The 14,379-nt window shown below is 24.4% G+C and overlaps 3 protein-coding genes across 7 annotated transcripts in view; 1 reads left to right on the top strand and 2 right to left on the bottom strand.

Annotated features, from left to right (window-relative positions):
* Window positions 1-347, bottom strand: part of LOC114119681 (protein roadkill) — a 43,735-nt gene extending 43,388 nt beyond the window's left edge. For both annotated transcript variants that reach the window (XM_027981345.2, XM_050201084.1), the window contains exon 1: window positions 26-347. The gene's annotated coding sequence lies outside the window, so the exon portion shown is untranslated. The remainder of the gene's footprint in view (window positions 1-25) is intronic.
* Window positions 348-563: 216 nt separating this feature from the next.
* LOC114119673 (WD40 repeat-containing protein SMU1) lies at window positions 564-3,407 on the top strand. Its single transcript, XM_027981322.2, has 10 exons — window positions 564-827; window positions 907-973; window positions 1,116-1,259; window positions 1,329-1,443; window positions 1,723-1,911; window positions 1,985-2,214; window positions 2,281-2,504; window positions 2,571-2,672; window positions 2,760-2,943; window positions 3,003-3,407. Exons 1-10 carry the CDS (start codon window positions 802-804, stop codon window positions 3,252-3,254), a joined length of 1,533 nt encoding a protein of 510 aa, XP_027837123.1. The 5' UTR covers window positions 564-801; the 3' UTR covers window positions 3,255-3,407.
* Window positions 3,408-4,972: 1,565 nt separating this feature from the next.
* LOC114119599 (ras-related protein Rab-11A) lies at window positions 4,973-12,136 on the bottom strand. 4 transcript variants are annotated; one of them, XM_050201085.1, is made up of 6 exons: window positions 11,916-12,136; window positions 11,802-11,852; window positions 8,696-8,817; window positions 8,137-8,210; window positions 7,792-8,066; window positions 4,973-5,730 (listed from the first exon to the last, which is right to left on the bottom strand). In XM_050201085.1, coding segments are annotated over exons 1-6 (684 nt in total). In that variant the 5' UTR covers window positions 11,917-12,136; the 3' UTR covers window positions 4,973-5,569. The 4 variants fall into 4 exon arrangements, with proteins under 4 accessions (XP_050057042.1, XP_027837007.1, XP_050057043.1 ...); XM_050201086.1 differs by lacking the exon at window positions 4,973-5,730 and adding an exon at window positions 5,863-6,010 and having other exon boundaries at window positions 11,916-12,132; XM_027981206.2 differs by having other exon boundaries at window positions 11,802-12,135.
* Window positions 12,137-14,379: the final 2,243 nt, after the last annotated feature.

The raw sequence follows: 14,379 nt of genomic DNA, 5'->3' as shown, positions 1-14,379 counted from the left end.
AATAGAGGTGATAATCGAAACTTACCAGTTGAACCTTAAGATTTGTATTCAAAGGGAACAGTATAGGACAAAAAACCTTGACACTAATGTTGTAGCAGCGAAATATTTTATTCTACGAATCCCGTTAAAAATACACAACAAAACACGGTGTCATAAAAAACATTTAGCAATTAATGGTCTTAATAAAACATAGCCGAGGAATAATTTTCAACACTCACAATTTCGGTGTCCTATAAGACGAACAGTTATCTAACAATTTATAAAACCATAATAGCCTTAAAGGTAATAATAATAATAACAATCACTAAAATACTACTCTATAGCTGCAGACTGCTGCTATGTATATAGCAAAGAACAAACGTATATAGTATGTAATTACTAATTAGTTAATGTTTGTACTTTGTGAACGGTTCTTATCACACAAATTCAATTGACAATGTTCTGTGTTTGGGCGTTTTTGCGAGAATCGTGGTTGCATAGCATTAACAATTATAACAAGTGAAGTCCATGTTATAATGTTTTGCATCGCATTATCAGTTTATATTTGTTTGGCATGTGATTATCAGTCTGTACTGTTTATACTATAACTATATAGTCGCTAAACGCCGCTTTTTCAGCTTTTTGGTTTACTTTACAGACTACCGTATCAAAAACATTAAAAACTTTGAAATAACTTTTAATTTCGTTAATATATAATAATTCGTGTTCCGTTTGTTGACTGCCATAGTTATAGTTTATTATAATTTTATTTAACACTTGTGACTTGTTCCATCTAAGTACAGTTAACTTGTCTCGTAAAAAATGTCTATTGAAATTGAGTCTGCTGAGTTAGTACTACCCATAACTATATAATTTCATATATTTAACAAAATATCCCCATTTCTTATATACTTGTCTTATTTACAGTGTCATCCGACTTATACAGCAATACCTAAAGGAATCAAATCTAATGAAATCTCTGCAAACTCTTCAAGTAATTATTTTAATTATTCCACTTGTGTAGATATAAATAAACTATTCATTTCTATGATACTAAAAATTCAGAATGCCAAAAGTTTGGATTAGATTTTTTATGGTTAATTCATGTTTAGTAATTGGATTATAAAATTTTCTAGGAAGAAACTAGTGTATCCTTAAACACAGTAGATAGTATTGATGGTTTTGTCGCAGATATACACAACGGTCATTGGGATACAGTGTTAAAAGCAGTACAGTCCTTAAAATTACCTGATAGTAAATTAATCGATTTGTACGAACAAGTTAGTGTTCTACTATTTGTATTAAATAAATAATAGCTTAAAATATTATAATATATTATTAATTGGCAGGTTGTATTTGAACTAATAGAGTTACGTGAACTTGGAGCGGCTCGATCACTTTTACGTCAAACAGATCCTATGATTGCTTTAAAACAACACGAACCAGATCGTTATATACACCTTGGTATAATTATATTCTATACAAATAGTCATAGTAATTGAAAATTCTTGATAATTTTAGTAAAATACATTTGCTTTTTATATATTCATAAGTTTAATTATTACATTTTTGAAAGTTAAATATTTCTCTTTTGATTCTAATTATTTTGTAATAAATGTTACATCATGTATTGTTGATGAGCCGAAAATGTCATATGCATAAATAAATAAATAATTCTAATTATTGTTCTATTTATACATTTTTGATTTAAATATATTTAGTTTTATTTTTTTATTATTCTAGAAAATCTTCTTGCTCGGTCTTATTTTGATCCTCGTGAAGCATATCCTGAGGGTACATCTAAAGAAAAACGTAGAATTGCTATTGCCCAATCATTAGCTGGTGAAGTATCTGTAGTGCCTTCATCAAGACTTTTAGCTCTATTAGGTCAAGCATTAAAGTGGCAACAACATCAAGGTCTTCTACCTCCAGGTATTTTAAGATAATTATTCATGTACCAAAAATAAAATAGGTATCTATATAAATTATAAATTGTTACTTTTAGGTACTTCAATTGATTTATTTAGAGGTAAAGCAGCAGTTCGAGATCTTGAAGAAGAAACATTTCCTACTCAACTATTTAAGCAAATTAAATTTATTCAAAAAAGCCACGTTGAATGTTCTAGATTTTCACCAGATGGCCAGTTTTTGGTTACAGCCACTGTAGATGGATTTATTGAAGTATACAACTTTGTTACAGGAAAAATAAGAAAAGATCTTAAATATCAAGCTCAAGTAATATTATTTTTTTAAATAATTAGTACTTATGATGTATTCTTAAAATTATTTTTTATTTTTCAGGATAATTTTATGCTTATGGAAGATGCTGTACTAAGTTTAAATTTTTCTCGTGATAGTGAAATGCTAGTGTCTGGCTCTCAAGGTGGAAAAGTGACTGTTTGGAAAATAATGACAGGACAAGTGATGCGAAAATTTGAAAAAGCACATGTACTAGGCATTACTTGTGTACAATTTTCTCGAGATAATACTCAAATTTTAACTGGTTCATTTGATATGACTATAAGGTGATATTATTAAAAGAAAATTATTGTAAAACTTATGTAAATGTTTTTTTTTTTTTACTAAAACAGAATTCATGGCTTGAAATCTGGCAAAACACTTAAAGAATTTAGAGGACACACTTCATTTGTTAATGAAGTCGTATATACTGTTGATGGACATAGTGTAATCAGGTGAATATTATTAAGATTAGCCTTATAAATTATAATTATTGATATGTTATAATGATTTTTTTAATAATATATTTTACACATATACAGTGCGTCTAGCGATAGCACTGTAAAAGTATGGAGCGTGAAAACCACAGAATGTACACATACCTTTAAATCCATGGGAGCAGCTGATGTAGCTGTTAACAATGTACATCTTTTCCCTAAAAATCAAGATCATTTTGTTGTTTGTAACCGTTCTAACACCATTGTAATAATGAATATGCAAGGCCAAGTAAGAATCTTATTTTTAAAATATAACATTTTACTGATAATAAAAATGTATGTTTAAAGATTGTCAGATCATTTACAAGTGGTAAACGTGAAGGTTGCAATTTTGTATGTTCTACCGTGTCACCTAGGGGAGATTGGATATATGCTGTTGCTGAAGATTATAATTTGTACTGTTTTTCTTTAAACAGTGGAAAATTGGAAAAAACTTTACAAATACACGAAAAAGATGTTATAGGACTAACACATCACCCTCATCAAAATTTGTTATGTACTTACTGCGAGGATGGTATGGTACGGTTATGGAAACCTTAAATCGTTTATGTTTACTATCAAAATAGTATAGATTCAAACAAAAATTGAACTCATTTAATGATTTTTAACAATAATTATTTAATAAGTATAAAATATAGATAATGTGTTTTTGAGTATCATAATGTAATTAAATAAAAATTAATTTTATTTTTATTAATGTACCTATGTATAATGTATTCTGTTGTTCTGACATATTTTGTTTAGCTTATTAAATGTAAACTGTAAGCTATAATAATTTTAATACTAAATACATCTTGTACTGTATTTGAATTAGTAAATAATGGCTAAACAAAAATTGTTCTCATTAATATTTATAAGGATTTAAAGGCTATAACGCATATAAGTATATGCATCCTATCTTTGCTATGTGGGATATTAAAAAACCAACATTTTCTGATTAAGACAAACTACATAAACATATATGCTAATATAGAAGCACTGCTACCTTCGAGAAAAAAATGCATAAGGTGAAAAATATTTTTATTTTCAAACCATGATGAAAGAGTAAATATGTTAATTTTATACCACACACAGGACACATTTTATGTAATCCTTTATTACTATGGAAAGTAATTACTAATATCATAAAACAACATTCTGAGCTTATATGGTATAAATATGTTAGCCATTTAATGTTTTTAAATGTCAATACATTGTCTGAGTGATTTAATATATTGCATTTTTTTACTGAAATTGATATGGATACCTAACACATTTACACTTCCATTTTAGACTTGGCACTCTCAGTTAATTTCAACTACTATAGTTAAAACTATCCCTTAAACAAAATTTGTATATATTTTAATTTAATATACTATAAATAATTTTAAATATAAAAAATCCAACTTTCAAAATTACAAAGAATACTACATTCTTAAATTTATTTTTATATTATTTTAAGTAAATTCACTCTTAATATTAACATGGTGGTTGAGAAATGATGCCTTGAGGGAGGAAACATTTATCCATTTATTTCAAATAGTTTTAATTTGGGCAGAGATATGTTTTAATCTTCTTTTATTTTTGTCAGCGTTGTACCGTGTATATTACTGTATAATATGTGTGTGCATTCCATATTTAAAATGTTCTATTTTATAAGTTAACAATAAGCCGCAGCAAGCGTTTAACACACTAGCTTAAATAGCTAACAACACAAAAGTTATTAAAACACAAATTGATTTTGTAGAATTTTATATTAATATCAGTACTAAGAAAAAATTATTTTTTGATTTTCTCAACGTATGTTAATCATATGATAATATTTTCAAATACTATATTCTACTAAACATATTTTATTGTTTGTAATTGTTGACTCAAAATTTCATTGCTTTTAAAAAGATCCTTGATCCTTTACTATTAAACTATTAACAGAGCCCCAAAATAATTAGTTGATACAGTTATCTATTTTTTATTTATCAATGGCATTGAATACATAACTAATATTTTTCAAATAAAACCATTGCTCGTTAGGATCTTCAAAAAGTTATATTTTATTTTATAGATTTTACAACTACCATAATAATTAAAGCTGTTTATAAATTATTTTATGCCTAATAGTGACATGATATAAAAATTCATATTATTTTTACCAACTTGAGGAAAAAATAAAACCCAATACTTACAGATTAATGAAATTAAATTTACACAGAGTTGTTAATACAATAATATTGTTTATTGCCTAAATAAACTTGTTCTATTTTTTTTTTAAACTAAAAATATGATTTAATATTAATCAATTTTTATTTTAAAAATGTTATATACAATACAATAAAATAATATTACTGATTACAATTTGCAGGTTGATAAGAACCAAATAAAATAAAATAATATAAAACTTGGAATAGATATTCTGATAAAAATGTATATTCTAATGTGTATAAAAAGATTGAATGGCTATTACTTTTGGAAGATTAAAAAAAAAAGTAGATTAGTGTATACTATTAAACAAATTAATATACTAATACATTTGTTAATATGTTTGAATTTTTCAATTTTAAATAATGCCAATAGTATCATAACAATAATGGAATCTAAACTAATATAATTCGAATATTTAAAAATATTGTAATTTTTTGAAAAAAAAAAACATAAAATAATATAATTAACGATTAGAAAATATTAAACATACATAGAATTATAAGTATAATTTGTATTTAAATAATGAAGAGATAAGAGCCCCAAAATGAGAAGCAAGTAAAAGAATTTTAATTTAACTTAAATTAAAATACCTGTACTGCAAAATAATAATAATAAAATAAAATATGGAAAAGGGGACAACACTTATAAAATCTAAAAGTGGACTTAAATTTTGATACTCAAGCTGACGCATTACAACAGAATTGTTTAATTTGGAATGCAGCCGAATCATTTGTGTTTGCTGTAGTTGCATCTATCCTGATTGGCTTCATACATACTTTGTCAATTTCGTCCCCATCCATACTATCCATTTGACGGGCTGATACTTTGCGATGGATTTCTAAATAACAAATAAGTTTATAATTGAATTTATTGGATAAAATAATATTATAATTATTTACATTTAATAAGTCATAAGCAGACAGATTAAAATATAGCATTCATATTTTCATCAGGAACCTGTAAAACAAACCTGATTTATGATGATTGGCAGCATTGTTTCCTGACGTTGTCAGAGTTGACTGTAGGTTTGACATCAATTGGCTCAATGTTTGTAGGCCTTATCGTATCACCTTCAGGTGGGTCTCTCATTTGCTTTTGAGACACGATGTTATAGATTTCTGAACAATGGTGAAAAACCGAACGAAAAAAAAAAACAAAACTACTCAGTACCAAAATAATACAATACATAACTAAAACATCATTCAAAAGCAATGTAATTGTATTCAATAATTCAATATTAAGCCATGGGATAAAAAATATATTAATTATGGAAACAGAATATGAAATATTTAAACAAGACTTGAATTGAATCAATTTAAAATGCATCTTAATTATAAATGTAACTTCAACAATCATTAGTGAAAGAAGTTATTTTATGAAGTATTTATATATTTAATTAAAATAATTATAATAGATATAAACAACTATTCACTTATATTATTGATATTACTAGTTAATTATTGGTTTCAATTTATTGTTGATAATAATAAAAACATTTTATAAAAATTTGAATTTATTATGCATTACATAATTTTCAGAATAGAAATATCCAAACATAAGGGATTTAAAAATAAATATATATTTTTTGTCATAACTTACCCTAGTCATTATAATAATAGATTTTTTTACTGAGAAAAATATAATACAAGTAACTTAAGAGTTAATTCAAAAATAATTATAAGTATACAATTCCCCAAACATTTTAAATGTTACATTATGAATAAAAAATAAAATAAACAAAATACTGTTTATTCTACAATATATACATAAATTTATTATTCTAATAAATGCATAATTCAAATATTTAAATTTAATTTGTATCAATGTCAAATACTAATATTTCAGGATGACATTAATATACCAAACCTTAGTTCTTGTTAAATTTGAAAAATACGAAAAAATGCATATAATAACAACAGTAAATAAAGCTATAAGAACTTTATATCTAACTACTAATAAATTAAAACAAAAAGATCAAATATTTTTAAAAAAGGAGATTTGAGTTATAAATTATAATTTTTAAATTTATTCTAACTTATGCAAAAAAAAATACCATTTAGTAAAATGTGTTAATAAATAATCTTTAATTGTAAAAATGTAAACCATTTATAAATTTTTAAAAACAATAGACTATGATTCATATAGTGACTAATCAAAAATGATATATTATAATAAATATTGAATGATTTATATCCAATAATTCATCAACAAGAAAATAGTCTAAAATTACATCTTGTAGTATACATGAAACAATTTTTTAGACACAAAGCAATGGGACTGATATAAAAAATTTTAAGTACAAAAAAAAAATGGTATGAATATAGACTATTAACATTAAAAGACAGTAAAGAAAAAAGTTATAAACTACAATATCCTACATCCAATATTTATACAGAAATATGTCACTTTATAGATAACTTTTTAACTTCCTAACTAATTTATTATTATGCGTAATAATTATAAGAATAATTTTAATTTAATTTATAAAGTTAGTTGGTTATTATCACTTTATTTACTTAAAATAAATCACACGCTTAAATTATGCATTCATGCAATGATTTTTGTTTATTTTACTATATTTAAACAAATTTGTTTATCAGTAAAACTATCATGGTTTTACAACTAAAACCAAATAATATATAGCAGACATGCAATAATTACATAATTTAGGCATTTAAACAGACAGATTGTCAGTGACAGTAACCAAATACATAAGCTAGATTGAGATAAGCAATTAACATCCGTAGAATGTTTATAAGTTTGACTACAAAAAGATTGTTTTAAATAAAAAAAAATAATTCAATTCAAATTATAGAAAACAAATTTCCCAATACTTATCTAAATAAAATTCTAGTCTTATTGTGTTAAATATAAATATTTAAACAAAAATTATGCATACCTGTTAATATGTTTTCAAATGCAGTTTCGACATTGGTCGAATCAAGAGCAGAAGTTTCTATAAATGACAAGTTATTGGCCTCAGCAAATGCTGTAGCTTCATCAGCTGGCACAGCTCTTAGGTGACGCAAATCTGACTTATTACCGACTAACATAATGACTATGTTTTGATCAGCGTGATCACGAAGTTCACTCAACCATCGCTCTACATTTTGATAAGTTAACTGTTTTGCAATATCATAAACCAACAGTGCACCTACTGCTCCTCGATAATAACTAAAGATTAAGAAAAATAATTAATTTAACACAATATTTACAAATTAATTATAGCAAAATCAATATTTACGCTGATGTGATAGCTCTGTATCGTTCTTGTCCTGCAGTATCCCAAATTTGGGCTTTGATTATTTTTTTATTTACCTGTAAATAAAATGTATTTGAAAATAAATAATTTTTAAAACTGAAACTATAAGAAATTTCGTAAAGAAAAATTAAAGAACAAAATATTATTTTATTGCTATAAATATATAATATAATATACATATATATATATATATAGATTTAGTGATAAAAATAAAATAAAAAAACAATATACCTATTACATGTAATATCAGCAAGTATACTTAATTCATAACTTTTAATTTAAAAAATAATAAAATATGTTGGTTAAAAAATTATTATTCAAGAAAATTGTATTTTATAATAATATATCGATTAACAACCAAGCTAGTTTGAGTATATAAATGCACCACCCAATATACTAGAAGCTTGTGTAGCTTTTGTAAACCGCAATGTATAATCAATAATATTAATTTTCAATAAAGTAATCAATGATGACTATGATTATAGTTCACATATTTTATTTTAAATAGGTTATAATAAACTAACAGTATATAACAAAATACCTTAATGCTCCTGGTAGCAAATTCTACCCCAATGGTAGACTTTGATTCTAGATTGAATTCATTGCGAGTAAATCTAGCTAACAAGTTGCTCTTGCCAACACCAGAATCTCCAATAAGAACAACTATAATAAAAAAAAAGTGTAAGTATTTCTTGTTTTTATTAAATAATTTAAAATATAGGTACAACCTTTGAGTACAAATCTAAATAATTTAATAATTTATTTTTGTTATTAATTATTTAAATTCATTGAATCTTATGTTAATTTAATGTTTAAACTAATAGTTTTCTAGCAATTACATTTTAACTATGGACAAGTCAAAGGAGTTATTAATTTTACAAGTTAGGCAAGTTTTTACCTTAATTAGGAATCAAGTTCCATGCAGTTATTTCCCATATTATATAAGAAATTTACAACTATTTATTTATAAATGTTTCATTAGCTTTTAATAAAATATAGCATAAAACAACAATAAAACAAAAAATAATTAATTTAACCTTTAAAGCGATCCATAAAATTTTAATATAAGCTAAGAGTTTTACTCAGGCACATTTTTGAATATACTGATTTCATATCATAATAGTTAAATATAGGTTAAAAATAATAGATCAAAAATAAATTATAATTTAAAATAGGCAAAAATCATACTATTAATAACAATTTAAACATGTTGATAAAAATCTAGAATAAATTTAATGTTTTTTTTTTATTATTATTATCATTGTGTGGCCATGTTGGTGAACTAATACAATATGCTCATTGATTTAATTTGAGTAACATACATAATTCACAAAAGTAAAATGAAAATAAACCTATAAGGCTATAAACAACCTCTCGGTCATACTCTAAAGAAATAAACAAAAATCTTAATTTGAAAATATATATTTAGCCACACACTATTTCAAAAAGATTAGTAAATCAAACAGAACTAAAAACGTTTAATAGATTAACAAAATAATAATCTTAATATTTTTTTATGCCTAACTTGGTTCCTTGTTTGTTAAAAAGTTATTTGGAAACTCAAAGTTTCTGTCATGTACAATTTAAAGGAGGGGGGGGGGGGAAATAGTAGTTCTTTTTCTGAAATATGACCAGAGAACTAAATTACACATGACCTAGTTCTAACTACGCATATTGAAAAGGCCACCTTAGTTCACTCAACAAATATTAACTTATAAACATTAATAAATGATATAATATTAAACTAGTTTCAACATTATACCTAATATATAACATACATTTTATAATAAACATACATATAAATCATGATCAAACATAATAAAACTGAACATAAACATTTAATTTCATCTTTGGAACTTTTATATTTTATAAACTAGGTATAATATCCAAGTATTTATTATTTGAATGCGTCGTACACCTATATCAATAACTCAAAAAAATCAGTATGAGTAATTCTTAGAAAGGATAATATTTTACTTAAAACAGATTGCAATTATTCATAATTTCTATGATGAAATTTTGATTTTATATCAGATAAGTAAAGACTAATTTCAAAGCTGTTATGATTTTTGATCATAGGACAAAAATGTATAATTCCAATATTACATGTGTATACATATCATATTTTAAATATAAATAAATTGGTCCAACAAGCATTCAATGTGTCTATTAAAGCCAATAAACCAGCGTCTATTAAAAGGTCAAACAATGAAACTAGCTAGGTCCGTTATAAATTCTGTGTCATTGAATATTAATGTAAGATTTAATCTCACCAACTATTTGCCAAAAATACTAATTATTCAAATATATATAGTAGTGAACTATTTGATTTATATATAAAGTAGAATATAAAAATGTATAGAAATATGTTATAATACATTGTAATATTAATTATAAATAAAGTACTGTCTTTATTTTAAATGGTACTTTGATTTTAATAGAAGTAATTAGTAAAAAAAATAGTTAGGTATATCAATAATATAATAATTTATTGTAAAATAATAATTTTACTTTTATCTAATTTGCATATTTTATGGGATTATTATTTTTTATTAATTGGTTAAATAACAAAAAACTATTTTCTTCCACAAATTACATGTACCTAAATACAAAAAACTAGACTTTGGATTTGTAAAATAGTTAATCTATAATATAATAATTAGTATAGTAAGTGATCTATTAAATTTTATAAATATTTTGTAGCGATTACTTATCAATTTCTTTTCAAGTAATGTTAGAATTGATGAGCGCTGTTTCTTTACATTATTAATTACCTTTTATAGTTACTATATACACAAGGAATTTTGTGGTGATAATGACATAGTTATAATTGTGCAAATAATTTTAGCACTGAATTTTAATAATAATTTTCTCTTTTATGATAAATATATACTTAATTGTATACTGGCCACAAATTTTTATTTGAAAATTTGATTTATTTTTGTAATAATTTTTTTTTTTTACTAATAACAAATAATCACCTAATCATATTTTATAATACATCACTATTCCAAAGTAGATCAAGTATTACACGAATGTCATAGACTTCAAAAACTATAAAATATTATAGAAGTAAATTTTAAAATTATGAACAATGCTATAATGATCATAGGACGATTTACATTAAATTATGAAAAAAGCATTATTACATATTTATCTACCTATTAATTTATTTCTTTTATAAAATTAATCTAAAAAACAATACTTTGAAAAACTATTTTTAATTTTTCTATTGCTCAATCAAACAGAAATTAAATTTTAACTACAAATAACACAATTATGATTATCTAGGTACTTATCATAATTTCATAAACCTTGCAAAACTATTAGATATGACGTACATTCATATAAGTAATTTGAATATTGATACATAAGTACCTACATTTATTAGGTACCTACCTATATTAAAAAAGTAAAGTTGTAACAGAATTAAATCAACCATAAAGAGGGGAGTGAATAAATTAAATTAACAATATAATATTTGTTGAACATCTATTGATATAGGAACACCTATGATCTACCTAATAAGATAAAGTAACAATGGTTAACTTTTTAAAATCGTCTACCATTTCATAAAAATTATAAAACAATTTTATAAAGAAACATTATACAAATGTATTTCTATAAATCTCCAATAAGAACATTACCTTTAAACAAATAATCGTATTCTTCGTCACCAGTGCCCATTTTTGCTATCACTAATAGAATAAAAGTTAAAACAGAGAAGTTAGTCCGGAAAACAAAAGATCACGATAACGTACTTGTACAATCCTAATGCGTAAATGTTAAAAAAAAACAACTAATAAAAATACATTTCAAATTGTCATCGATGACAATGTTTGATAGGGTATAGCTTTGAACGAGTTAAAGAAAAAATTAAATTAACGAATAGAATAAAAAAATTTAAAAACGCAAAATAAAAAAAAGTCTTGATTATTTTAGTGAGGTTGCATCGAATTTTTCCCGTGACAATTCACGAAATAAGTCATGACTATTGGATGAATGACCAATCAGCAGTAAACAGTGTGCCAGAAAGTGATAATTCAAAATGTCTTTCTTAATCAGATACGCCCAACATTGTACCGCCAAATGTTTAAAAAAAAATTCTCTTTCCTATTATTACAGTCAATAAATACAAAATAAAAATAATACTATAAAATGTATATTGTACAGTTTAAGGGTTTAACCGTAATAATAAAACAATCTCTATCACCTAAGCCCTCTTATTGGTACGATGTTACAAAGTTACATACAATTTATTACAAGATAATTCTCCTCGTCGTCATCATTTTAAAATAAATCAGTCACATAAGCTCTTCCCCATGGGATTAGAGAAAAAAAGTAAAACCAAACATTGAGTTATATCATTGAAGTAGTGTCACCGAAGGCGCCTTCATTCATGCTACCGTATCTAGTATTTCTTTAAAAACAATTTACTTATAGTTCCTATACAATTATACAAATAATTAAATTAGTAGGTAAATAATCTATTAAAATCACAAAATATTTTTGGTGTTAAAAATGTATGTTTAATATTTTTATCTAAAGTTTGAAAGTTTAATGGAAGTGTCGAATAAGTTGTTCTTAGGATAGTTAGAAAAAAAAGTTGAATGCGATTCCACAAATTTAATATTTTTTACAATCGTCAAATTATATAGTGTTAGTAGTTTAAATTGTAACATCATTGAATATTTAGGTACGCGTAGATTATACGATTTTTTTATACAGTTTTATTTTTTGTTAAGTATTAATCTTAAAAATTTGAAACATTATACTGTTACTTATCAGTTATCTTAGTATCCTACATTATAAGATGTAGCATATAATTTGATTAGGCGTACTCTAGTGGTGTAGTATAATATAGGACTATATAGATATGCGGCCCTTTAACTTTCAAGTTTTAACAAATTTAAACTCTAAAATTAAATTGTACATCCTAAAATTCAAAATTAAATATATTAAAAAAGTTTACGTTTAGATTGAATAAGTAAATTCAACCTACCCAAATAAAGATTTTTCAAGTTTTCTCAAATTCAATTAATTAATTAAATTACCAAAGAACATAAGGTTTTTTTCAAATAAAACTGACAAAAAACTCCTAAACCAAAATTTTTTGATCAATTAAGCAATTTAAATAATTAGATAAACAGTCGTTTCAATGATATCAAACACTTTCGTATACATTTCGATTTATAAGTTCGTTGGAAGTAATAACACAAGATAGGTTATATTAAAAATTAATATTTTTAATGTTGCAACGCTGGTTTGTTGAAAATCAAATTAATAGACTTACAAATTAGTTACAATAGGAGATGGCATTAAGAGATATGTTTAATGACAAAAATAATGCAATAGGAACCCATTTGCGCACGAACCCATTTATTGTGTTATAGAAATTTTAAAATTAATACAAGTGGAATCATATTTAAAAAAGTGGGCAAGTGAGTACCGCTCTGCTGTACATTAGGTGCCGTATGGATCATTATTATATATTATAGGAGTGTTAAATTTGAATCCAATGATAGTTATCATTGTATACGAAAAACGATTCTGAACGAAGATGATTTGTCAGCCTAGGATATAATTTCTAGTGGTTGGTGAAAAAGGTGGTTTAAAAAAACCAGCTTATATTAAAAATATTTTGAAAATTAAATCACGTAAATAAAACACGAATCTAATAACTGGTAAAATTTTCAAGTATCTACGACTTATACTTTTTGAATAATAACAAATATTTAAAATCGTTTGAAGATAAATCGTTATCGTTACGCTATTTCGTTAAAATTTAAAATTCAAACGCACTTAAAATTTTTCCTATAATGATGCTTCGAGTTTTCTCTATAGATACTTGAAGGTAAACTTATGGAAAACTTAGTGTTGTATTTTTAATCCTTAGTTATAAACACAAAAAATTTTATGATTTTTCAACTTCAAAATTACTTTCAAATTTTCGCGTTTTCGACAGATTTCGTAAAAATTTGAACTAAAAACGCTTATAAAAAAAAATTGTGACTAACGATTTTTAATTTTTTTTAGCTACATTAAAAAAAACTCATAAGGAACCTTGCATTAAATTTTCAAAACTTTTGGTCATCCAAAAATTTTTTATCGACACTTTAAAAAAAATTTCTCAAAAAAATTGAAAATTTCAGTGGTCTATAAATAACTCAAAAAAAGTCAAAATTTTTTGAAAATTTAACTATATACGGATACTACTGACATTAA

Source organism: Aphis gossypii, chromosome 2 (assembly GCF_020184175.1).
Source record: "Aphis gossypii isolate Hap1 chromosome 2, ASM2018417v2, whole genome shotgun sequence".
Taxonomy (NCBI): Eukaryota; Metazoa; Arthropoda; class Insecta; order Hemiptera; family Aphididae; genus Aphis; species Aphis gossypii.
The sequence above is the reverse complement of the archived record's forward strand: the minus strand, read 5'-3'. Positions and strand labels throughout refer to the sequence as shown.